At 41.5% G+C, this 27,906-nt stretch overlaps 1 protein-coding gene across 4 annotated transcripts in view; it reads right to left on the reverse strand.

Moving 5' to 3' along the window:
• Positions 1-27,906, reverse strand: part of ATXN7 (ataxin 7) — an 82,201-nt gene that overhangs the window by 44,116 nt on the left and 10,179 nt on the right. For 3 of the 4 annotated variants that reach the window (XM_084530897.1, XM_084530894.1, XM_084530895.1), the window contains 4 exons: positions 21,135-21,227; positions 15,076-15,224; positions 14,600-14,896; positions 14,189-14,257 (listed from right to left, as the gene is read on the reverse strand). In XM_084530897.1, the coding sequence (XP_084387023.1) occupies positions 14,189-14,257; positions 14,600-14,885 (355 nt within the window). In that variant the 5' untranslated portion in view covers positions 14,886-14,896; positions 15,076-15,224; positions 21,135-21,227. The remainder of the gene's footprint in view (positions 1-14,188; positions 14,258-14,599; positions 14,897-15,075; positions 15,225-21,134; positions 21,228-27,906) is intronic. The other variant, XM_084530896.1, reaches the window with a different exon arrangement.

Raw genomic sequence — 27,906 nt, forward strand, 5'->3', positions numbered from 1 at the left:
CTTCGAGAGAAAAAAAAACAGAACCTAGTTTAACCATGCGCAGTAGTTGCATTACTAGATTTGATCAGTTGTAGATCTTTACTAGTATTACAGCGCTTTATTTCTAACAGCACAGTCCTTTCTCTCCAGCCTCCTTTTTGAGCACAAAACAGCCTAGTTTTCTAAAGGAATACAAGCTACAATTCCGCAAGGATCAATTAAAGTATGTTTTTTATTATTTTGCTTCCCCGGATTTAAGGCAGAATTTCACACCACGAGACTTGAAAGGGGAGAGGATGACCTACCTGCGACCGCTCGTGTTTTCCACGTGCTCAGCCATACTGCATCCCCTGGACCACCCCCTCCGCCTTCCCCTCCAGCATCCTGCAGGCAGCAAAACTCCTCCTCGCATAACTGAGCAGCAAATCCAAACAGCAGCCCTTCTGCGAGGTTATGAGCACATGACTGCTGCAACTCTTCCCCTAGTCTTTTCTCCCTTGCAGAATGAAACACGTTACCTTCTCCAAGATTTAACAGTCTTGGGGTATTTCTACAGCATGCCCACTGGCAAAAGCCAGAGCAGCAATCACCAGCAAGAAGTGTGTCATGCACGCAGGCACCTGCAGCCTAGTGTGCAGCTGGGGGTTCTAATTTTAGGCTGCCAAGATTTGAATGTTCCTGTAATTATATCTAAAACACACTAAAGCAGACATCCAAGTATTGAGTTAAATTCTTTGTATGTGAGTTCAGCTACACGCAATTAATCTTTTAAAAATCTAACACAAAACATATTTTTAAATTGTTCATTCAGAAGTTCAGAACTATTAAACGGGTTTTCAAAGCTGATCCTACGAAATAACAAAAAATTTCAGTGAGCACGTTTCCAGCAGATTGTCTTTAGAAAGACCGATTTCTAAATTTCCCAATGAAATACAAGTACCATATTTAAAGCTTTTCAGCAGATAAAAAAAGTCTCTCTGTACATATTGTATTGTTAAATTAGGTTTTCATCAGCTATTTGAATGAAGTCAGTCATCTGCAAAAACTATTCCATTTACTCATTAATTAGTTTTCAGAGTGGAGGATATTTTAAACTTCTCCAGCCAATTTGTATAATATTACATAAATGCTGAACATATAATTTGTCATCGCTCTCCATATAACAAATCTTCATTTAAAGTCATACATTATTTTTAGGTGACATGATCTCATCATGCAATTTTAGGGAAGCCAGAAAATTATTATTTGTGTTTCCGTGGCAAAAATAAATAAATAGTTACTTATCTAATCCTTAAATAAGTTTAGGAACTCTCAACATTGAGTTTGATTTAGTATTTGTATTATAAAAATTGGAATTAAGGGGAAAAAAAAAAAAAAAAAGAGGTTTACCCAGTAATACTAATATCAGGGGTCACACTTCACTTGCTATGCAGAAGAACAGGATCTTTTACATGGGGAAAAAAAAGTTCTGGCCAAGCAATTAGTCACAACCCTAGCCTCAATTAAAATTAACTGTATCATCCAGTGAATATTTTAAATTATATCTTTTCATATACCTCAAAGGATGCTACTGTTTTAACATTAACAGGTTTTTAAATCTTCTTTTATATACAGCCCTCTGTGAACTTTGCAGCAGCTGTACTTTTGTAGAAGGTAAAAGGAAGTTTGTTTTATTTAAATCTAAACTTATGGTTTACATAAAACTGCTCATTGCAGCAGCAGCATTTTGATGCATTATGACTGCAAATCGTGAGTGCGTTCCAAGTTCCTCACCCTCTCCCAGCTCTTATCTAGACGTGCTTTTGAAGAAAAAAAAAAAAGGCATGTGTGGCTCAACAAAAGTTCTTGTAATCTTTCCCTGTGTAACTACCTGCCCACATCACACCACAGCAATGCTGTTCGGTGCTGGCCAGACCCTGGCACTCAGCAACTGAGGAAGTAGAGCAGTAAGGAGCATTCACTTCTAGATTTATACATTTTCTTACTAACTGAGAACTGGACAAATACAATGTAAAGACAACTAAGTCATTTCTGGTAAGAAAATAACAACGAAACATACCATAATATTTAAAAAGAATGTAAACTCGAGAAGTGGCACCAGAAACACTGGAGTCAATCTAACTTTTTAAAAGATGAAGTCTTTCAAACCAATAAAAATACGAACTAGAGACAGTTACGCATCCTGTGCACGATGGCATCACTGCAGCCTCCATATTATAAACCAAACAAGCAGGTGAGACATTGCTCTCCCTCCCACACAGTGCACGCACCGTGCTCGCCTGCAAACCTGTTCTGCTCTCTTCCCTGCTGACCGCAGCCCAGCAGCTCCCGGGTGAGCAGCAGGGCATCGCTCCTCACCTCTGCAGGGAATGCTGCGCATGCATTTTGCATCACGCACTTGATACCTGAGGCAGCACATCAGCATACGCCAAAAAAAAAAAAAAAAAAAAAAGGAAAATACAAATGACCTGTCAACTGAATTCTATTTCAGTATTTTCTTTTATTAGGCAATCCATAGGTAATCTAGTTACCTAAAGCTACCCCACCCTGCCACTCCCATTCTCCATACACTCGCACATCCACTTCAAAAACGAATGTGTTTCAATCCTGTTTCATATAACTATAAGGAAACTGATGCCTGTCGTTTTTGGAACACCACCTTACATTTCTGCATCCCTCTCAGCTTGGCAAGTACTTTTAGTTCTTCCATTAAAATTTACTTCCTTTGCTTCACACATTTCCTAACAGTTAATTTGATACGATGTAAAAAAATAATTATGCAAGTTGCACAGCAACAGGCATATAAATGTCCTATAGCCAAAAAAAACCCACAACAGTACTGTGGTACTTAATAGGATTAAAAGATAAAGTGGAAAATAAAACAACGTTTTTGTTGTTACAGTAAAGTAAGAGAGCTAACCCACTTCTAGTAGGTTTGAACACACAGGTAGTGACACTTACTTTGAAACTTAGACATTGCATGACTAGAGAAATAAAGATGACTGAATTATTTCAACAGTCTAGCTGAGGAATTGTTAAACCCTAAGACTTTCCAAAATTGATGTATTGGAAAAGGAAAGCAGAGTTTACTCGGACTATGTAACACACTGATTTGGTTGGGCTGGTTTAAATCACACTTCTGACAGACACTTCTAAGACCACTTCTCTCCTCTGGCCCCACTGCAGCTAGAGGTCCTCTGGGTACACGTGGGAGGAAGGTATATGGACATGGCTGAACAGACCCAGGCGTACAGGGGGATGAAGGAAAGCACTCTTCTCTTTTGTATGCCAGCAAAGTAGCAGAACATCCTACTTTTGTGGAGAAAAAATCCTCCTGAACTGGTCAAGAAGGCTGCAAGAAGAACAAACCCGCTTACACCAGCAGCAAGCCAGAGAAATCATCCTTGTGCAGACGGAAGCAGAGGAGACACATCCAGGGCAGGGGCTGTGGGCAGCGGTGTCACAGAGCCGGGCCCGGCCACAAGCCTGCAGGGTGGTGGCACGGAGGATGAGCGGGGTCAGAAGGAAGAGGAGCACACAGCAAGGAGCACACGGAGCCAGCATTAGAGAGGCCCGGAGTGCAGCAGCTCAGAGATGACACAGGATGACAACGGTGAACGAGATTAAAAGATAACAGCAAACTGAAAGGTAAACAGGCTCCTTTGACACCCTCAAAAACACGTAGAGTTTACCAGCCTCTGGCTTTTGAAAACAAACACGGCCACCTTCCCAAAGCAGGCTCCCAGCTCCTGCTCCCTGCCACCACGCTGAGCACCCCAAGAAAGACACCACAGGAGCACAGCGAGAGGGCATGGACACCCCCGGGGGCTCCCCTCAAGCTGGAGCTGCTGGCACGCAGCCCCCCTGCCTTGCCTTCCCCACAACAGGGAGCCTCTGATGGTGTTACAGACCCTCACGCCTTCACGTTGAGGAGCCTGGCACACGGTCACAGCCATGTCCAAGGATCCTGGAGAGGTGGCAGAGAAGGGCAGCCCCCAAATCCTTTTCGCAACCCAGGAAAGGATTTCGCACCCCAAATCCTTTTCCATCCCCAGCAGTCACACACGAGGCTCGGAGGAGCACAGCGACAGCCAGCTCTCAGCGTTTCGCTCCCTTCTCCCGTGCTCTACCTACTCGGCGGATAAAAATAGCGTTCTTATCTCCAAGGCTATCAAGCCAGCGCTTCAGATGGTTATGTTCAGGCCACAGGAATGACTGAAGGGACTTGCTGGTTTGATCCCAGCAAACGACGCAGCGGTGCGGGCCCCTGCATTTCAGGACACAAGCTGATTGCCTGGGGAACCAGAGGGACACTTCCCAGACAGAGGCCTTCATGTTTTGGGCTCCTTGTCCCCGCTCCATTCAGCACAGCAGCCCTAAAACGACCAGACCCCACAAACCAGGCAGCTGGCTATGGGGGCAGCTCCTGCAGGAGCCCCAGCACAGGTGAGGGCTCCAGCCAGCCCGCCGACCTGACACAAACTGCACCAGGTGCACTTCAGACAACGGATTTCCCCAAGTCCTGGATCAGATTCAGTAATAAAAAGTCCCCCTTCAATCATTCAGCCAAGAAAAAGAGTATTTAGACCAAAAATTTACAATCTGTTGCATAAGCATGTATTACACTAACTTGGGTAAGCAATACAGATATATTCGCTTTGGCTCAAAACTTCTTTGTAAATTATAAACTGCAATATGGAACAGGAGCTTCGTAACAAGCACGATTTCTAGACTGTTGCTTTGGGTCAGCACAACTTACACAGACATGAAAATGAATTTCCCCACTGAAATTCACCTTTAAAGTATTTTTTGGAAGTAAATGCTGCCTATCAGGAGGTTTGTTTAAGCTTTTCCTCTCAAATATTTCCACGTAGTCCCAGGGAGAACTGGATGACTGTGATCTCTCCCAGCAGAGCAGAACATAGACACTCAAACACAGATACTATATTAAAAATAAAAATTAGCTAGCAGAGCAACCTAAAAACCAGAATTATATTCTTTACAGACCAAAGGCCAACAAAGCCTTCCAGCTGTACGAAGCAAGTTAAACTACTTTAATACATTTCAAGAGTAACCTTAATTAAAGAGGAACAAAACAGACAATTTTAACATTTCCTGGGAAAATGTCTTATTTTGAAAGCTGCTTTCCAAATGATTTTGCAAGGCTGTCTTAATTATCTGACACACACTGTCCAACTATTGGGCACAATTTTCATTCCTTTGACATATCCACCAAAAATAAAGTCAGTTAACCCAAATCTCTGGATATCCCACACCAATACGGATTCGTTTAGAAGTGTATTTGGTATGGTTTGCATTTACCTATACCATACAGATGTCTCTTTTTTCCTTTTGGCATCATTTGCAACATCTGTCTGATAAGAGACAGACATGGGTGACACCAAGTCCTCCTCAGCAGTAACCTAGATTCGAATGCTGTCCCTCCTGTTCACAAACTTACCAGGAACTACCTCAGGAATTTCAGAGAAAAAAATCATTTCTAATACCTAGTTTTCTGACATAACAACTTGTTTTCAGTCATTAGCTAAAAAATAGCTAATACTAACCATTAAACAATGCAAACTAATTCTTACTTGCTGTTTACTTTTAACAACAGACTCATGTATTATAACTAATCCTGATTTGTACTGTAGTTATTCGCTGATACAACATCTCTAACACTCTCACAGATAACCAAGATACGAGATCTACTATATGATAAAACCGTGTAGGCAGTCAAAGAAAAACTTAGGTCAGATTCACCCTGAAAAGATACACAGTCAAGCATGGCCCAATGGATTTTAAGATTACCAAACAAAATACGTGCTGGAAAAGTTATTTTTTTCTTCATTAAGCAACCATCATGTTTTGGAAAACAACTTCAAAGTTGGAATGCAACCATTATTTCACAAATGGTTCATTCAGCAGAGACCAGGGGCTGCATTAAGCAGCACTGCCGGGAGAAAGCAGATCACAGAACCACACCCTAGGTGGAAACTGGTGCAGATCTGGTGCTGTGTTTTAGCCTGAGCCCAAGGCCAGAGGGTGTCATTCAGGCTATAGGCACCTTGACAAAGCGATGGCTACAACGTCTAGGGGGGAACAATTAAAATGTTTGCATAGCAAAGTATTTCTCTACTGCTTGTTTGATCACAAAATTCTAGTGAATGTGGCTATCTTAAAATCGCAAACTCTCGCCTGCGGAGCCCAATAACGTGATCCTGCGTCCTCGCTCCGGTCACAAGCAAAACCTTTGTTGACTTCAGTGGCTCATGACAAGAGCTCCCATCCCCAGATACCACTTTATAAGCTGGCAGCACTCCAGTTTTCCCACTGACAACAAATACTATGTAGCTTATGCAACCAGTGAAAGAAAAAAACCCTGCACACATAAAACTGCATTTATGAAGGCCAAAACATAATGGAATGTGAGTGTAAAGGAAAACAAACATCCCATTTACTGTGCATTCAGTCTACTATTTACTTTTCAAATTTAACTCATTAAGGCTTCTAAACTTCCTTTTAATGAAAGCTGCTGTAGGACATTCAGGCAACCATACCAACGTCAAATAGTCCAAACTGTTTTGCAAATAAAACCATACGATCGCTGGATTTAAGAAAAAGTGCACATCACAGATTTACAACCTCACAGCTGCTCCCTATGGGATTTGAGCACTTCAATCATTTTGTATACATTTTTTTAGAGTGCCATTTGAGAACGCTGCTTTCTCTATTACACTACAAATGTAGCTGATGAAAGGTACAAGTAAAGTCCTGCTTATCCAGAGAAAAGCAGATCAAGAATACTGCGTAAGTTTTCTGACTGCTGTAATCCCAGCAGAAGAGAAGGGAGGCATAACGAATTATCTCTTTCACCTCTTATTACCAGTGAAGTTAGTCTGCTAGCTAGGCTGAAGCTATCGTTGACAGCAGAAATCAGGACTGGAACGAGCTTGTAAATAAACAATCTTTCTCATGGGAAAGCAGGTTACCACTGCACAGCTTATTCCACAAAGGCTGACAGCAGTGTTTACACACAAATAACCGAGTATTTGAGTATTTACTTCTCTTCTACTCAAGCCAAGTAAGTTAGTACATTTACCAGGAAAGTGACTGTTTGCAAAGCTAGCAATCCAAGTGACGTGGGAAAGCTGTGCATGCAAGCTCCTTTGATGAAGTCACACCTCGGAGTGTCTGGGGTTACCCAACTTACAAGGAGAGACAGCGTGCCACCCATCCTAGCTCACATCACACACAGCCTGCACAAGCAGGGACAACTTTGGATTGCAGGAGGCTTTCTAGCAACAGGAACACTGATTACAACAAATTCTTCGCCTTGCATGACAACCACTTTTACATTCATGCTACTCTTCTCCGTTATACTTTGAATTAGCAGATTTTAGTGCTGCTTACAAATAGAGTAAAAATACAAAGCTGTGTTCATCCATGTGATGCACCCCAAGAACATTTAGGGAATAATGATGAGTATCAAATAGACAGGCAACTTACTCTGCAGTGATGATTTCCTTCATTAAAAGGGGAGAAAATATTTTTAAAGCATCTTAAATACTATTTAGAATACTTGATTACAAATTAAATATTATCATGATCTGTGAAAGCTGAAATCTTTCCTGTCTAAGAAGCGATGAGATCACACGTAACCCCAGCTGGCACTTGGCCGTTATAGCCATAGGCTATGCATAGTGAGAAGAGGTGTAAGAACTGCGTGCATTTCCTTTTCTAGCTCCCCTGCAATGGAAGAAATAGCTTTTAAAATAGTTACCTTAGAGAGAGCAATCTGCATCCTCTTAACCCAATTTAGTTAGAAGTACCCTTCACCAAGCCTTTTTGTCTTTCCTGCTCTATTTAGAAGAGCGTTGTGTTACCAGCTCACATGGAAATCACAGTTCTGTGCAATACTTCTTGCAGTGCTCTTCTCTTACTGAGCGTTTGTCATTAAATACAGAACAGAAACTACGGAAAAAGCAATACTTAATCAATTATTATCAAGACATAACTCTCCTGCATAGGAACAACCTAGCTAATCATACATAACTTAACAAGTGGTAGATAAGGGTGAACTCCTGGCTGTACGTGCATAGACAGCTATTTCAAAGGTTCTTTAAAAAAAAATGTGAGAAAGAGGGAATTTAACAGATGGATTGAGGCAGTTTTGGAGCTGCACTTCCAGTGGAAGTCTCCAAGGCCTTGCAATAACAGTCTAATACTCTGGTAGTATCTAAAACCTGCAAAGTTGCTTCACAGCATAGGATGACACAGTTCTAACTTGCAGGCTAACATCACAATATTCTATTTATAACATGTGACTCATCTCACCAGAAATAATTAAATATTGTAAACAGAACTTGGTTTTAAGTGAAAAAAATAACAAGGAGAAAGAAAACCAGGGCCAGGCACTGCAGATATTCTCACAATTAGCAACCTTTCAAATTCCGTGTTTTTCAAGCTCTCTCGTAAAGTCTCTACAATTTTCTTAAACAGCTCAACGCACTTTTAAAGTCTCCTTGTAACTGTTTTACAATAATCAGTCCACAAATGCTTAAAATTCTTCGTGTAAATAGTCAATTAAGATGCAATGAAATGAAGAAGAGATTTATCTGATTACAGCCTGAGCATAGCTACGCAGAATGCCAAAAAAGAAGCATCGCACGTTGTGCTGCTACCTTGAAATATTTATTTCAGTCTATTAAAAATTCTCACAGTGTATTTGCAGGCAGTCAAGGACTATAGAGCCCTCTAAGTATCTTTGACATGATTTAACACAACAAAAATCAACTCAGTAGAGCACCTCCCAAGGCTGAATAAAAACAAATTTAAATTTGAAATAAGATGCTGTCTCTCACTTGTATTTACAACTTAATATTGGAATAAAAGTTTCACCAACACTTTAATTATTTATTAAACCTGCTGCTGGGAAAATTCTAGACCTTGGGTCCGTCTATGTGCTAAAGATGCTTCCAGGGAGCCCTCCTGGCCCAGCCCTGGATTTCCCTGCACAGCCTTTCTGAGCACAGGCTCCAGAAGAACAAGAATTCATCACACCACTCTCAGTACTCTCACAGCTCTGCTAACGGCCATTAATAACAATTAATATAATCAAATCCCAAAGCTTCTGCTGTCTGCTGAATGCCCTAGAGGCTCATAGAGTCTTTTTTTTTTTTTTTTTTTTTGCCCTCCTCCTTCGCCCCCTTCTGCCTCCCCAGGACACTGTTCGTGACCAGAAGTTCAACTGCTATCAGGTGACACGATGTTGAACAGAATTTGTTCCCACCTGCTCTCCTGATAGATCCCTATGGTAACAAAGTCTTCTGAAGCCACCTACCAAAAACTGACAGTCTGTGCTCTCACAGAAAATTCAGAATGTGCTTTACTAAGTAAGACAAGTATAGTCTAAAAACTGTAAGAGTGGTACCAGGCCACCCGGCCACACAGACAGCACCAGTTCTGAGCTGTGAACCCTCCGAGCACACCTAACACATCAGGGACCATCGCTGAACCTACCTCAGCCTACGATACCACAGCTGTCTCCTCGGCATCTCCCTCCACAGCCCCTTCACCTGAAGCAGCTGTCACACACACACAGAGCAATCAAACCTCCTCAGGAACCTCAGAGCCTCGAGTACAAACCACTACATCACCGCCAGACTTTACGGATGCTGTAAGGGTGACAAGGAGTTGTTAGACAAGACGCAACAGCCTTTCAATGATAATTGATCAAACCCAGCTCATGACCTAAGTTGCAATCGCTGTCACCTTCCTCCTCTTCCTGTACTTTCTTGCCAGTTATCTGTAAACTGTGGTGACAGTACCACTGAAGCACTAGATATAGATAGGACCAAGGGGCTCACAATTAAAAAAAAATAAATTAAGAAATAGGTCTGTATGTGTAACAGAAAGAAAAAGATGCTTAAGCTCTAGTAAAGACTGCCCAAAACTTCAGCATGCACTGGATACGTTATCAAAAACACATGCACTCAAAGAACTTTAAATTGTCTAACCCAATCTCTCTTCCCCACTATTTTATTTTCCATCCTCAGATGCTATCGCTTCCTTAGCATTTTTCTTATTATACCTATGTTTCTAAATTATTTCATAAACCATTGCACCAATCTGACAGACTTTCACCCCAACCACTCCAAAGGGGTGTTACACATTAAGAAGCATTACTGCAAATGTAATGATTACATCTTTGCTAAGAGCACCCATGTTCTTTCTGTCTCTGCCTTCCTAATACAGCCTTGTGGGTTTTGGTTTATTTCTTGAAGGGCGGGGTTTTAGAATAACGTACGAGACAGTTGGTAGCAACTGAAACTTTACTGGAAGGGGTGGGGGTTGCTGGTTGGTTCGGGGAGTCTCAGGGACCATGGGAGGGTTAAGCCCCAGTCCAAGGACCAGGTTTAGGCCACATCATTTCTACTCAAAGCTCTCCTGATCCACAGATTGAAATGAATCAACCTGTTGTCAAATTCTGCAAGAAGCAAAAGTTCATTCTGTTGGAGCCTGACAAAGTTACGGTGAATGAACTCTACGCCTGCAACCACAGTTCCATTTAAAGATCATCTTTGCAACAAGAATAGGTTAGAAAATGCTTTTCAAAAGCAAACCAAATCCAACGATGGGCAGCAAGAATCTCCTGAAAAATTATTATGTTTGCTGTAATCAGAGTATGACAGTTTAACACTAAGAATTTAACACAAAAAAGAAAGTGTCATAGGGTACAAATGCATCAACCTCCTTTTGATGTCTACTGCATCTCTAAGATGAACCACATATCTATAACGTGAGTCGTATTTTAAAATGTAAGACAAATGAACATGACTAGACTTTCTGCCTCATTTTAAAACGCATTTACAGACTGTAATGCAACATGTTTCTGTTTATTCATCGCAGCAAACCATGTGGCAGAGAAGTCACACCTTCAGCTGGTTCGCAAATAGCAAGCAATTAAGTGCTGGGATGAGCTAAGTTCTGTCGTATGAACTACTTGTGAAAATAACTGCAGAACAATTGCTTCTAACGTGGCCGTGCATTGATAGCAGTTTGTCATGAGATGATTTCAGTGTACGAAGACAAAGTAAGGCCTAGAGTGTACCTTAAAATAAGATTTTCCCATGCTGAAGGATGCCCATTTCTCGTTTCCATCTGTTGGGGATTTTCCATACCACAAGCGAGCCAAGTGCTTTGGGCCTGTACCATATTCCCGTGGTTCTAATTTCTACATCAAAGCTCAGCATGGACTCTTACTGCCTCAGAAAGCGACATGTGGGAAAGCATCCAGTGAAATTCTCACTTTCGTGAAGGTCTTCGAGGAGCCCAGCAGGAAAGATTGTACATTATGGATTAGCAGAAGAGAAAGCACATAAGAACAGTGGATTGGGGAAGTACAAGAGGAACACAGGGAGTTAGGGAAGACAACCCAATTTCTAGTTGTTACTTCAATGCAAGCTTGGGTATGTCAAGAAGGGTTTGATATAATAAACACATTTGAGACTTTGAACTAATTTTGGTTTCCTGATCCCTCCATGGAACTGGCATTCCTGACAGGTATTAAGGATTCATCAGACTTCGCAACAACCAGCACGTTGAGAGGAGCTGCCTGATCAGTAAGTAGGAAATTCCAGTGACAAATGCCTGAAACCCTGCCTCTCTTCAAAGCTTACAGGTATGTCCTGGAATTACATATTCGTGTCCTTTATTCCTGTAAAAGAATAACAAGCATGCTTCTTTTCCGTCAAAACACAAGCTGGTAACGTTAACCATACAGCATTACGGCAATGAGAACACTCACTCCTCGTTCAGGAGATCCACGCTCCGCTGCCTGAAAGTTTGAAACACATCTCTCACCATCAGGCAGACTGATGTTGAAGCTAATTCCCACCAGAAGACTGAAATTAGAGAAAGACCATGTGGGAAAGGAAACAGCTACAAAGCTACAACCCAGTGGGTACAGGCCAGTGGGAGCCTGATCTGGAAGTTGACAATTGTTAAATAAAGAAAACAGCTCTTGGTTTTGAACCCACTTCAAATAAGTGGACTGTAAATTCATATTCCCTTCTTCTCTCCCTCTCCAGGCCATGAATATTTAATTCTTTTATGCAAACTGGAAGAGTTGCAATACAAGGTTAAATTAGTCTAAATAACCTTGAAATCCTTTTGTCGAGTTGGGCCTCTGACTCAACGCCCAATCTGAAGAGAAGAAACTTTATACAGCGAGTTCTGTATTTAACCTTACATAAATACTGTGTGGTATGACAAAAATCTTGAAGTTTTTATTGATTTGGTAAAATTTATAATTTGATTCATATTTTCCATGTTAAGATCCATTGTTTAGACAGCCCAATTACTTAATAAATGTCAGTTCCTCAATTTTGAATGCAAAATTCTTCCTGGGAAATGGAACCAGTTACAATGTTCTCAAAACCTTATTTGATAACATAATGCATACACATGCCAGCACGTTTTGCCACTCCCCTAGTTCTTTAAGCGCACACTTAATTAGCACAACTTTATCTTTTGCTCTAATTTGTAGGCTGAGCTCCCTGCAGACCAACTATAGGTGTATGCCAAGTCAGTGTCTCATTCACATGTCATACAGCAGTCAAAAAGACTGTTGGATGTCTGACAGAGCTACTAAGTTCCATTTCTAGATCTTGAAGTTTCTTTTTTTTTTTTTTTAATTTTTACAAACTTCCTTCAAGCCATAATCCTACAAGTCATTCACATGGTTGGAGACCGTGGAGAGAAGCTGTGTCTCAGTGGTCAGCCTATGCAAAAAAAGCAGTTTCATGATCTCTCTCCAGGGGAAAAAAAAAAAAAAAAGAAAAAAGATTATTCCTCACCCTGCCAGCTAATCTTTAAAAACTGGAAACCTTAGATGCTTGTATTTTATGAGGTAGAAATAAGAAAGAATGTTTGAAAATCCTTATTAGCAAAATCTTTGCTAGGATAATGTGTGCTTATTGTTACAAGCGTTGTTTTAGCACGAGTGATTTGCCAATTCAGAAAAATAAATTAAACATCCAACAGAAATACTACACAAGAACTCAGCAATAAAGTAATAAGGTGCTTTTCAAACACCCAAGAACTTATACACACACAAAAGTGATGGCAAAACAGTACAAGCGTTTCTGTATACCGCAGCATAGCATTCTACTGCATCTCTCTTACAGCCCAGTGCCCACTGAATCTGGTCCTATAATCGTTTTTTTTTTCTAAATTTTAGCAACACTACAAATTCTACAATAAGTAGACATTTTGAATCAGCTTCTGTACTGCCTCCCCATCTTAAAGCACACTGGCACAGCCTCTGTAATTTTCACTTGCTGCTTGTAGCTCACAAACAGAGAAGTGCTGAATCAGATCGTCCCCTAAGGTCCCTGGCAAGTCCCACCTTCTACAACTGTAAACGAAGTTTACAAACTCAGTCTTCCATTTCAAACAGTGTCAAATAAGTGACTCGAGTGTAACTGAGCTAGTATTTAAAGCAGTGAGGCCTATTGCACCCTGCACTTCTCAGTAACAAAGTCTGCTGAAGTGAACTTGCATTAACAATAACATGAAAGTTTTAGGAAGTTGGAAAGAAAAAGAAAAAAATAAAAAGGAAAGAAATAAAATTGCACATCAAAAGTCAGGCTGTTGCTGCTTTTCCCACTCCCTGCCACACAGTTACCATACTCTACCGGTGTCATTCATCATTTGGTTACAAGCTCAAGCAGCAGTGCTACTTTTGAAGCGAACCCGGCCCTTCGTGTGCTTTTGCTAATCACAGGTGAAAGGTCACTCTCGCTTCGCAGTAACAAATAAACACAACGCACTGACATGACAGGGAGGGAGACCTGCGTCCAGCTACCGGCACGGATTATATTCCGAGTGAAAATAGGCTGGCTCAAGAGAAGATATTAGCGGCCCTGGTCACGCAACTTCCTCGGGACTGCTTAGGGCCAAAGAAAATCCCACTGAAAACACGATAAACGCAATGCGATCAGTGACCTACGTTCAACCTCAGAGTTTTGGTTAGGTGTTAATAACAACGTCAATCACGTCCCTGGTTGCCAGGCCACAGGTCCCCAAACTGAAGCGCCAGCACTGACAAGAAGCCTCCTTTCTCCCCCACACGTGTCCTCTGGTCAGGAGTCACCATCAGGAAAACTTCTTGGGGCGCTTTCGGTCAAGAACACCCCGCACTCACCTTCTCGGCAGAGTCGCATCGCTTCTCGATTTTTCCCGTATTCCTTGAAACTTTCTTCTAACGCTGCCCCTGCAAGCAGAAAACCCCCAGAGCTCAGTGACACCGCACGGCGGGACCCCCGCAGCCCCCCGGGATGGGGACAGGGACAGGTGTGGGGCCGAGACGGGGTCGGGGAGCACAGCACCCGGTGACAAGCGGCGTCCGTGGGGCCGGAGGGGCGGCAGGGGATGGCGTTGGGGGCACGGTGCTAGGGAACCCGTTGGCGTTGGGGCACCCGGGTGGCGTTGGGGACCCCGCCGTGCCGTGCTGGGGCTGCCCCAAGTCCCGGTGCGATGGGAAGGGAAAAGGGGACGGGTTTGGGGGGCACGGCAGCGGGCTGCGGGGCCGGGCGACCCCCCGCGGGGCTCTCACCGTCGTTCCCGTGCAGTTTGGCAGCGTCGACCCAGTGGCTCCAGGGCTGCCCCAGCATCGCCTCGGGGCTGGGCAGGGACCTGCGCTCCCCGACGGCCGCCATTGCCGCTGCGGTGACGGCGGGGCCGGCTCCGCTCCCGCCTCCTCCGCCCGCGCCTCCCTCGCCGGGCCGGGGCCGGGGCCGGGGCCGGGGCCGGGCCCGGAGCTGCCGCTGCCGCTGCCTGGGCGCCGCCGCCGCCGCTGTGCGCTGCTCCCTTCTGACGTCACCCGCGGCCCGCGCCGACATTCTTTCCGCTGCTACAATGCACCGAGACAAGGCGGCGGGCGCTTAAGGTGGCGCCGCGCTTAAGGTGGCGCCGCGGGGTTCGCGTCTCCCCTCAACCCCCCCCCCCTCCTCTCTCCTCCAAGTCCCAAATCCCGCGGTTCTGCCCCAAATCCCGTTGTCCACCCCAACACCTCCCGGGATTCGGCCTCACCTGCGCGGCGGCCCGAGGGCCCGGAGCCGGGTGCCCATGCTGCGCGGGGCGCTGCCTCCCTCTCCGCCGCTCAGGTGAGTGAGGCGCCTGTCGGGCCGGCGGGCGCTGCCTCAAGAGCGGCGGGGATCCCCCGGTTCCATGGGGCGACCCTACAAAAAAACAAAACAACAAAAAAAAAAACAACGGCCGCGTAACGAACCCGCCCGGCCCCCCGCTGCGACGGGGCCGCCTGGGGCTGGGCCGGGATCGCCCGTTCCGCCCCGCCCCGCCGGAGCCTCCTTAAACGCGGAGCCACCTTAAGGGCACGGCCACCGGGGCACCGGCACCGGCACCGCCGCCGTTAGGGCCGGGGCTGCGGGTCCCGGGGCTGCGGGTCCCGGGGCTGCGGGTCCCGGGGCTGCGGGTCCCGGGGCTGCGGGTCCCGGGGCTGCGGGTCCCGGGGCTGCGGGTCCCGGGGCTGCGGGTCCCGGGGCTGCGGGTCCCGGGGCTGCGGGTCCCGGGGCTGCGGGTCCCGGGGCTGCGGGTCCCGGGGCTGCGGGTCCCGGGGCTGCGGGTCGGGCCCCCAGCCTTGCTGCCCCACCTGCCTTTCTTCTTAATTACCCCCTCATTAAGCACTAAAAACGAGCAGGATTTGGGAAAAATGCTCTCCTGGCCAGAAACTGTCACTAACAAAGTTCTGCGATTATGCACCGTGAAGTTATTTAATAAACGGATTTTTTTAGATTTTTATTGTTTTTTTTTAGATTTTTATTAATTTTTTAGATTTTTATTAATTTTTTAATTTTTATTAATTTTTTAGATTTTTATTAATTTTTTAGATTTTTATTAATTGCAATTAATTTATTAATCGCAAGCTGCTCTCTCCCTGCACCCTTTCTGCTGCCCAGGTTCCTGTGCTCCCCCCTGCACCCACCCCGCTCGCTGGGACCCAAACCTGCGGCGTCCCACACAAAAATCCCGGCAGCGTGGGACCGCGGGCGGCAGCACCGGGGGCTGCCCGTCAGTCCCCTAGGTGGTATGCTGGTATTTGCAAAACCAGGCAGCCGCAGGCCAAACAGTAAACAGAAGGGTTTGCACGGCCCCGTTGCAGCGCTGCGGAGGTGTGTGTGCACGCTCGGCCCAGGCTTCGCTATTTTGGGTGAAATACAAGCCTGGGAGCACAGCACTGCAACCCGCTAGGGATGTGCCTTGCCTCGTTTGTAAGGGGGCTGAACACACATCGGGCAGTCGTGGCAAGGGATGGGACAGGCTGTAATTATAAGGAGATTCAGTGTTCGGCCCCAGTGATAACTTCTGTCACACGCAGGACGTATTGTAAAACTGCACAGCTGCTGCAGAACAGCGAGGGAAACTCTTCTCCCCTGTCACTCCAAGTCTAATTCCTTAAAATAACTCAAACTCTACAAGATTTAGATAAAAACAACTTCTATCGCAGGAAGTTGTAACAGGACTAACAAAGGCTATCGACTTCTTGAGCTGGGTCCTGATCTGTCGGTTACACCTGTTCCTAACTGAGCTGCAGTTTCCCAAAAGGGTGGACTCTCTCTTCATTTTAGGTCGCAGCATGAGCAGGAGGTGCTTATGGGGCCAGAGCTGAAAGATAAATGATGAATGAAGGACCCTATATTTTTAAGTATATTCTTGCATAATAAAGGAATAAATAACTACTTATAATGAAAGTTAAAAACATCAGTGGGACATGTCAGTCAGGTGCTAAGCAATCTTGAATTTCTGAGCAGAACCTAAGCTAATTTTATGGTGTAAAAACCAGACAGGAAAACAAAAATCTACTACTGATTTCTTTCATTCTTAGTTCCTCAAATTTACAAAAAAAAAATCCTCTATTATTATTTATTTTACATTGATCCTAAAGCAAATAGTGATGGGTGTCCATACAGAGCCATAGAGCACCAACACCTGCCTTTTAATAGCAATAGATTTTACTGTGATATATCTAATTAATGCTCTACATCATGACTCTTTTCTTTAATCATTACTGACGTATGTATATCAAATTACATAAAAGTAAAATGGCTTAATTTGGCAAAATTACTGTTGATTAGCCAAGTACTTTAACAAGCTAATAGATTATCAAATTTTCAGTTTCTAACATTGATACTCATCAAGTTACTCAGAAGTGCCTCTTGCTTTAAAAGTGCCAGCCAAAGAGGTACCTTTATTTCAAAGATCTTCTTCCTCTTTCAAACCTGTTGTTGTGTTTTATTCCTGTCCCTCTTTCACAACTTATTTTTCCTATACATACCCACTCAAGATCTACTTCTGCTGCCTGGGCCTCAGGCTGTCCTTTAGTAAACTTTCTTCCTGTAGTGATTTTTTTTTTTTGCACTGTGTCGTGAATGCATCGGTATTCCAGCAGAGGGAGGAAAGTGGCAGCAGAAAGATCAGTTCATCAGTTCAGTGCACAAGACCGATTAGTCAGAGAGCAGGAATAGGGACAGACGAAAAACTCCTTTTAAAAGGACTGGAGGTGGAGAGAATATTCTTTTCCACAAACCCACTATGCTGAATATGGTTTTGTTTGTTTGTTTGTTTGTTTTTTAAGGCACATAAGTTCAATTATATTGTTTCCGTAGTGCTATACATGGATGCATGGATGATTTTAGGGACAAACCCCTGAAAATCCATCATGTTAGAAGAAGGACAGAATTCAAAACCTTGTAAACTTTAAACAGGTGACTGTTATGAATCTGAGACACCCAGGTAAGGAGCGTGGTCATTCAAAGTTCCCTTGGCACTCAGTGGAGAGCCAGGGATACTTTTGAGATCAGGTTGGTTCCTCCTGGTCCCAAACGGTTTTTGAAGAAGCCCTTCTCTTCCCATAGACCATGCAAGACAAGGATGACCCTGCACCTGAATTAGGGTCCTCTATTAGGCACCCAGAGTCAAGAGGGATGAATCTGGTCAAGAATAGCTCCTTTAAACATGCTCCTTTAACAGAACAAAGTTTTCCAGAAATGCTACAATTCAAGGGGTTTAACTAAGGAAAAAAACAGCACAAGGAGCAGCATTGGGACTGAGATTGTGATCAAACAACCACACGCTGCTTGTGTGTGTGAGTGAGAACACATACCCAACTCATTCATCAAAGAGCTGAGAGGAAAAAAAACAAAAACACAAAACAAACATGGAGGAGTAAGTTAAGTTCAGGGAGAGAGGAAGTGGAGAAGGAAATGGGAGGCAGGAAAACAGAAAGCAGCAGGTAACGTAGAGGAGAGAGACAAATAGTGGGGGTGAAAAAAGCATAAACAAACAAACAAAGAAATACATCACAGCCTATGAAAGGAAAGAAAGAATTAAAGTCAGGAAGAGGAAAAGAAACACACAAAGAAAGGGAAAACCACAGCTTCAAAGCTCACTAAACAGATTTAACGACATATTAAACACGGCTGGTAATGCTCTGCTGACATGCATGCCTACAAACAGCATGCGACTGCTTAAAACTCCAGAAGACGGTTATTTTGTGTCATGACACTGCCGGCATTTTTTCACCTGTACTGGCAGGTTTCCTCCTTTTGCCAGGTGGTCCTGGGAAGCTGTTCAAACAGGGAACACCTTAGTCAGGTGTTTCGTTAGAATCTATGAGACAACCACCATAAAAGACCTGAGATATGATAATTCTTATCTGGAATGAAAAAGCAAGGATGAGTCTGCAGCTGAACTCTTTTACGAACAGAAGGATAACGATACGATTGAGTCGCTGGTGATTTTCCACAGTGACTGCAAAGGATGCATGAATTAAAAGCGTGAAGGGGGAGACAGGGAGAGCCTGCAAGGGTGTCATTTTATCAGTACTTAGAAGAAAAAAAAAGTGAATTCATAAAAAAGTCTGTTGAGGAAAAGATCTTAGGGGCATTACAGCACTAAAGAAAATCAAGTAAGTTAATTATAGCTAAAAAATCTGATGTGATCAAGAGGGACTTAAAAACTAAGAACAAAAACTATTAGCGAAGACTTGTTGGTAAATGAGATTCAGGCTGAAATGACAACTCATGCAGCTGATACACTGAAGCAATATCCTGACCCTGGTGTCAGCTCCTGTTGACAGCAGTGGAACTAGGAACACATTTTGTGCATATTAAAATATGTCTCCAGTTTGAGATGTGCAGGAATATAATTGGGAAAGCAGGGAGGCAAGAGATAAAAAGTTCATATAAATCATCATGTCCAGGTGATGAGAAAACTACGCAGACATAACAAAACAGACCATTTCATTTAAGCCACATCACAGAAAAATATTAATACATTACTAACATACATTATGGTAATCTGTAGTTCAATCTCACCTCCAGTGAAATCAACCAACTTCTCCCTTTATACACAGGACTGTGATCCCTCAGGATAATAACCATGAGCAGCATGTGATAAAAACTCAAACACCAAACCATAACAGTCTATTACCCTTTTCCCACAGATCCTGGAAAGAGGTTGATGTGTTTAATTTTATTTATGAGTAACCCTTCAAAGGGAGTTGAAGATGCTCAGAAGTGTTGGAATACATCTACCTTATATACTTGAAAGTGAAATTATTGCAGATACTTACTATAACCTATGTGTACCAGGGAAAAGAATAATATTGTTAGGATTAGAAATTAACTTGAAGTATCTGTTTCTGAGGAGAAGAAGTGGAAGCAATTAAATGTAAGTAAATCTGAGAAGAGTTCTGAGTTGGGATAAGAATGCAATGGATACCCCCACAAGTTTAACTAAACTTCATGATGACTACATTGTGATATTAAAATAACTTAACATTTTAAGACCCAAATGATAAATGTATGCCATTGCCATTTATTCTAAAATTTATAGTATCTGTTTTATAAAATATATTGTATCTAACAAAACCTTGCAAACACTTCCTTCTTTACTTATCAAATGCGACTTAAATGCTCTTCCATTTCCACGTGCCAGAAATTGTACAGTCTTGCAAGCAGTACCCAAAGGTAACAGTTTTATAATATTTCTCCTTCTGAAATAGCACCTGGCTTCACATAAACTTTCCAAAAAGAATTTTCAAATGCAATATGAAAGGTTAAAAAAAGAGTTTTGGCTGAGCTGTTCAAGAGAACGGGGCAGTTTAAGAGCCACGCCATGACAAACATTCCTCACTCTTCTCGAGCTCAGATCAACTCCACCACTTAAATAAATTCTGCAGACCAGCTCCATGCTAACTGTAATGGTCCTTTCTGCTACAATCTATTCTAAAAAATATATTAAAAGATGATTTGCACAGCAAATACTAGTCAGACTGTAACAGGCTGGATTATCCAAGTCTGTGCATAAGAAAAATGAAGACTCTGAATGAAATCTTTTCTTTCGTTCTAATCAGAAAAAGTACACAAAATGGTGAAATGTGTATGATGATATAGAGTAGAAATAAACACCGGGGAAGCAGGGAAAGAAATAGATATTGTATCAATGAATTTGCAGTACCTGATAATCTGCAGTACCAGCTTTTTAGCCAAAACTTCACTTTATCATCATAATTCTCTCTTTGTCAAGTAACTGTACAGTTCTCGCCTCAGTTTACAGTTCTACTTTCTGAACATGTCAGACAATGGCACTGACGAAGCTGGTAGGCTGTGATTTATACCAGAGTATAACAGCCTTCAAATACCTTGAAGTACCACAGAAATGTTGAAATAGACAAAATAACTATTTAGAAGAAGTTTATGCCTTCTAAAATATAATAAATAAATCTAAAATGTTAAATTGCCTGTATGCCAAACCTTCCTTGACCAGCTCACTTCATCTAGGTGACCAAAATATGTCATACAACTTGATTTTATCTTGAGGTTTGACTGTTCCATGCTTGAACTCCCTTTAGATGGATTGTAAGGTCGCTTTATTTCTCACTGAAACATATATTAAACACCTGCATTTTTATTTTATTTTATTTTTTTTTTTAAGTCTCTCCACTGCATCTGGTAACACTTCAGACTTGCTTTGCAACCCTGTTAATATCCTGTTCTCCACGCTTCTCACTTCTAAAGTATGTGAATATTATGCTTAAGGAAAATATGTGGGTAAGCATGTCACAGTACCTTGAAATTACGGTGAATCGCTGGGTTGATTTATCAATTGATCTTCATCTGTTCAGATTTCGGAAGCTTTCTCTAACTTGTATCTGATTAATTCTGAAACAAAACAGGAGCACAGCAGTGAGGCATTTGAAACCTTATCTCAGTTCCCTAACTCTGATTATATCTATTTAAATGCTAATATGAAGCATTTTATCAATTCTTACAAATACAGTTTCTGCAATGGAGTTAAAACTGAAAGGTAAGCAGGGAACCGTTATACACTCTTATGTACAGAGCAGCTCTTTAAATGGCAGCCTGACATTACCAGAAAGGTATGCATTGGTTTAAATCTCAATCTTCAGCCCAGTTACTGCACTCACATCGCCGATTACTGACCAGATTTCGGAGCAGAAGGCTGTGTCTGTATCACAAGCTGCTAACACCACTGCACTGGGTTTTCTGCTCAGGATTTTTCTAGAATACAGCGTGACTCCAACAACACGAGCTCTTGGTACACAGTCATTGACATTTTTACCCCCATGTCATACAACGTAGATAGCTGAAAATGATCCCTCACGTAAAAGTCATTGGTGACTATCACTCTATAACTGATGCAGAGTTTAATAAAAATTAAGAAGACAAATGAACTGAGGCCCTTCCTGCACGAGGAACATCAATTATTGCAAGCTTGGGGGTTTTAAATCCTTTCATTTAATGCTTATAAACTTACTGTTTACATAAATTTAAGCACAGTTTGCTTTGGTTTACCATAAATCAATGCTTAATTGGTTAAAGCTAAACCAAAGCCCAGTTAAAACTTAAAAATTATTTTCATCCATCCTCGTGCATGGGTTATATTAAAGATCAAATAATTGTTTTTTTGTAAGTGTTTTGAAATTAAACTAGCAATTTTTTTTCATCTTCTTAGAAGTCATGAAGTTGGCTATAAATAAGCCAATCTAGTGCTGGGGACGCATGACACTTCATAAAGAACTATTTTTTTCCCCTCCAAGGATTAAAGTCCAGACAAGAGGAATGCAGTCCAAGAGGGCATCCAAGCCACCCCACAGGCTGGAGGGCTCTGCCCCAACGGAAGGTGCAGAACGAAGCTTTTCTTGGCTTCTGCTACTTCTCTGGGAAGCCGTCTGCAAACCAAGTTCATGCTTTTAAATTCTTTTAATGCAGTGAGAATAAAACCCTCTTTTCCTTTCAAACTGCAGCTTACCAGCTGACACTGCTTTGACTGAGATCACCTACAGATATATTTACTATTTCTAACCTTTACTGAGGTTTACCCTGCTCAGTGAGGTACTTGATCCTAGGAAGCACATCAGAGCTTTAAGATATTTTAGTTAATCAGTGAAATAAAATAAAAATCTTGTCTTTAGTGGACAACTCTTGACAGCTACTACTGTATTACTTCTCTCTTTCCTCTGCATCGTTCTGCTTTATGGTTAATAGGACTCGAGGTAACTGATCATTAACAAATTTCTATGCCAGATCTCTCAGAAATTTAATTTCCTTGTTACGCATACAACTCGCATTGAATAATACAGTATTACAACTTTCTCTTCAACTCTTGCTGCTGCTCATTGGGAAGGGAAACGTGGTGTTTGTCAAAAGTCTTTTTTTCCCTTTGTCTGTTCAGGGCATGAAGACTGAATTCATACAGACCTCCCTCTTTACAGATCATTCAGTGCTCAGCCTCAGAGCCTCAATCTCTTCAAGCATATCATCTCCCTGCTGTGAAGGTAACTCACTCCTTCATCTCTACCCTAATTTCTTCAGGGGATATGGGAGCTCTGCATGCAAAATGCCTTTTCTTTTATCCTGATTTAAATGGCACTAGTTGGATAAAAGGCGAATTCCATCGCTTCACACAAAAATGAAAACAAAAAAAGCTACCTATAAAATAAAATGCTTTCCAAAGACTTAAAAATCTAGGAATTGGGCAATAAGTAAGTGGTAAGTACAAACAATGAATCAGATGAGGGTGAAGGAAGGAACAGTAAAATTTTTATTCCTATATACAAGAGAACAGAGCACACTATGTCACCACCTGTGAATTTTGCTGTAGGGATTACATCTGGAGTGGAGTTTGAAGGAAGTTAACAGAATAAATTTCAAAAGAATAAAGTGACAGCTTAACGACTCTTAAAGAGAGCTCTTTCTCTGGATGATAGGTGGCAAAGAACAGGAATGATTCTTACTGAGGATTTACAGCAGGTCAATTACAACCACAACTGTCAGCAAAGAGTATTGTAAGGAAGAGATGGGATGATTGAGAATAAGGCAGGAGGAGCTCACTCCAGAAGGCAGGCACTTCGGTGCACTGGGAAAGGAAGAGCTGGCTGAAGGATGGAAAGATGACAAAAACAGTCAAAGTGGCAATCCAAGAAAATGAAAAAAGGCATTTTCAAACCAATGAAGCAGACTTAGTGTATATGGCTGAATATCAAAGAAATCTGGTTGCGATTGCTACTTAATACTACGAGATACAGGAAACCACAATCGAGCAGAGTAAAAGCTATATATACAGTTTTGGCTGGGACATAATTAGTCATGATGACTAATGAATATTATCCATTTAAGGGGAAATATAGTTACATGAAAATTGCAATTGCAAAGCAACTCATCAAAATAAAGAAATGTAAATGTCTGTGATAAAGCATCCCTAACTACTGAAAGTATCCAAACAAATGCCTCAGCTAGCCAAACGCCATTAACTCCTTTACAAACTGAATCTCAGAAATATGTAACAGCACATACCTGAGCTGTGGAGCATTCCTTCTCCTTTGTTAGGTACAAAATTGTATTTTGTCTTAAATGTTTATATATCTACATTTATGTAAACAAAGATTTAGGTGTGTTAGGCATAATCATCCCAAAATTGGGCTTTATTTTTGATATATTATGCTTATGGCCATAACCTAATGAGATCTTATTCTGCCCCTTAGGAAAGTGGGTTGGGGAGGTCTGTGTTGAAAGAACAGGAGATGGCCAGGATGAGGCTATGGGCTGCCATTATGGCTAGCAAGTAGCTCAAGAGTAAAACAGCAATTCTGAGGTTGATCTCATTTGCGCTGGAAACTGACTCCTGACCTGCCCATTACAGAGTATCAGTGGGTCAAAGAAGATAAAAGAACTACAAACTCTACTAATTACATAACTGGTCCTCCTACATCCCTTTGGAGATGTAATTCTTTACATCTTTACAGATTGAAAAACAAAGTACCAGTTACATGCGTCAAATAGAGACTAGATACCAAAACTTTTGTAAATACCAATTAGAAGGTTGCAGCCTCTCAAGACTTCATAATTAGTATGAAAATACTAAATATTTCTCACAAGTACTTAAATATTTCCTCTGTATTTATAAAAACACAAATGTAACAGAATATCCAGTGCTTAAACACAGTAATGATGCACGGTTACTCTAAAACTATGTCAAACGTGTATAGGCATTTTTGTAGCTAATGAGAAGGGTCAATTAAGATACTAGTTAAGTTTATTTAATAACCGATACCTTAGTCAAAGGAGAAGTAACAGTGCTTTTGGAACAATTCACACTAAACTGATAAAAACTGAAAAAAAATAATTGTGCACAGCAAAGTGTACTTGAGCTATCTTAACTTTGATTAGTGTCATTTTCCTTTGCCTAATTACAACAGAAAAAAAAAGATTAGCATTCATTATTTTCCTCAGCAACTCATCACTAATTTTAGTTTTATCTTGCAGCAATTTTTCTTTTATCTTAGAAGTTTTCTTCAGCGGTACAATTAACAAAGTCATAAGAAGCCTTTGAATATTGCATTTCAACTGCGGAAATGCAACCAGACAAAGCACAGAACAGAGAGGCTAAAAAATACTTGGTTTCAGAAATAAAAATACTCTATAAGGAGGTATCTTGTCTTCCATTTCAAAATACCTACTTCTTATCCTCTGTGATTTATGTCACCCTCTGGAAGTTCAATCTATAAAACACGTTAGCTTACTGCAGCAAGCTAAGATAAATAATTACAGTTGAAATTGTATTTATATGTTTCTTTAAAAAGTGTATTTGTATACAACTGTAGAGAAGAAAAAGACACATTCTACGTTCAGTATTTTATATAATAGGAACATTTTATACCAGTTACAACTTGTATTACATCAGAAACACAAGCAACAAAGGACTGGTAGCAAGCAAAAAAGATTCTGGACATCAGAATTTTCCATTTTTCTAAAAATAAATGAAACCCCGATTAGCTCATTTAAAAGTGTTCACAGAGTAAGACAATAGTGTTACAAAGGATGCATAAACATATAATATAAACAGATATTATTCAAGACAGAAAGGCACAGCTAATCAAGCCAATGCAGAGCACACAATTAACGTGATTTGCAAAATTTATTACTGAGCTCCTGTTAAATATAATATTATTCAAACTACACAGTCATGGTTATTGCAGATTAAAGATTACAAATTAGCTCCTCATGTATATCATTATTGTGAGTGGTTGCATTTTGTCTGTCTGCTTTTATATCACTGCAGGCAGATGAAAGTCATCTTAAAAATCTGACTCGTAATTTCGGTAGCACACCACTAACCTGAGCAGAGACGTTGGTTCCTACTCGGGTCCAACACCATCCTCAATGTAAACAAAGGACACTGGCGTGCACCCGGGGCTAAGGATGTCAGCATTTTTCAAACACCTTTCTGACTGTTCCATTTTATGGTGATGCAATATGACCTACATTTTCAATGGCCAAAGAGAGACAGAGAGATAGAAAGGGAGGAGATAGAGAAAAGAAAGACAGAGAGACCTTTTCTGTCCTTATCCTCCATTAACTAAAGCTTTAGCTGTCCCTCATGAGGACGGTAACGGACAAGAATAAAGGCAGAATAACATCACGGTAGATTCCCAATGAGAAGCTGAAGGATTGAGTAGCATAAGAAATAGCAAGATTTTTTTCTTCCACATTCCTGTGAGCAAGTAAATAGCAACACCCCCAATAGGAGAGAAGAACAGCAGGATCAGTAATTTTGTTACCGATTGCCAGCATAAAGCTGTCTGTAATGCAGATGCTTATTTTGCCACCTTTTATTTCCCATCATGTTCATAACACTTCATTTTTATGTATTCATTTTAGATATCAAAATGAAAGACAAAATAATATGCATCGTTATCATAATTTTTACAGAGAAATCGAGGAAGAAAGAATGATTTGCCACAGTTACCAGGCCCAGTGCAGGGCTGGGAACAGAAAGCATCACTCTTCATTATCTCTGCACTGTGCAATCTATTAGGGACTGTGATACCTGTCATACTAACATATAATCTTGACATAATTCCAAAATTATCTCTATCATGTCTCTCCCGCATATGATCCTCACACAAAAAAACATACTGGATTACTGCTAACTCTCAGAAAGCTTTCTTTTACAAATGATAAACCACATTTGTCAAGCTGTCTCTGGAAATGCACTTGACTGTGAACTGCAAAGCTTGACATAAAGCGCCAATGGTATTTTTCAATATAAGAATGTAAAAGTAAAGACCTAATTGCAGCCTTAGTTGCCTTTTCATTTTTCTGCAACTAAATCGCCTTTCCTTTCAAAAATTGGCATTTTTCCACAGTTAAACTAGTACATAAAAAAAATAAGGCTTGTTGATAGGACTGTAGTAAGCAAAAATCAAGGTATTTTGATTTGCAGTAACTGTTTTTAATGCAAGTACTGTCTTGCAGAATATTTGCCAAGTGCTTACAGCATCACAGCCCCTTTACTAATGCTGGTATACAAACATATATACAATATAGCAGTAAATCATTTTCTAATTATCGAGACTGAAGGCCAAAATTTGATCTTAAGTATACCTCTGTAAATCCAGAATGACTCCAGTGCTTTCCAAAGAGTTTCTTGGGATTTGCACATACGTAAAGAAGCCTGTAATTTGGCACTGAGTTTGAAACCAGACATCAATAAAATTTATAGATTAATTCCTGCTTTTGACCTGTATTTATTATAACAATAGCTTTCTTATCAAGCAGTATTCATCTCCTGAAATGTAATCATCCCTACACAGCGAGTACTGACAAATTGCTGTTCCTTTGCTTGAGTGCTGCTGCCTTTTATAACTGCAGTGTTATATCCAACTGGTTAGGCATGTAAACAGCACCCAGGTAAAGAAAAGGAGAGAAAAAAATGGAAGCCTACCCTATTATTAAAAGAAGAGAGAGCTGAGAGTCAAAAGACAGTGTTAACAGGAATGAAGGAAAGAGATTATCTGTAAAAGAATGGGAGATTAGAAATTAAGAGGAGAGGATGGACACAGCAAAAGGAGGATGGGGGACAGGGTTGGGGTGGAAGACAGCATCCGAAGCAAGAAGAGAACTACTACTCAAACACCACGTGCCCAGAAGAGTGTGAGGAAATCCTCAATAATTAAAATCAGATTACAATCACACATTCCTCCACTCCTGTTATCCCTGGTTGCAGCTTGTTCAAACTATCTTACTCTCTGAAATGGAATTTAGTGGGAGACAAGTATTCCTCCCATTACAAACACAAATCTGCTTCTGTTAATGTAGAACAAGAGTCTTGTGGATCTAAAAAGAAGTCACTTCACTATTTTCAGTATTTCTTGAGCTCTCTTTTGTGAATGTTTCACTGCACTACTTCCTCAGTTACCCTTACTCGATGCTTCTTCTCTTTTTTTTTTCTTTCTTCATAGCATCTCTGTTTCAGTTCAGAAGGGAGAGAAGCTGAGGTGACAGTTTTATTGCTACCCAACACCATAAAAATTCCAAC

Source organism: Aythya ferina (genome assembly GCF_964211825.1).
Source record: "Aythya ferina genome assembly, chromosome: 10".
In the NCBI taxonomy this organism is placed as follows: Eukaryota; Metazoa; Chordata; class Aves; order Anseriformes; family Anatidae; genus Aythya; species Aythya ferina.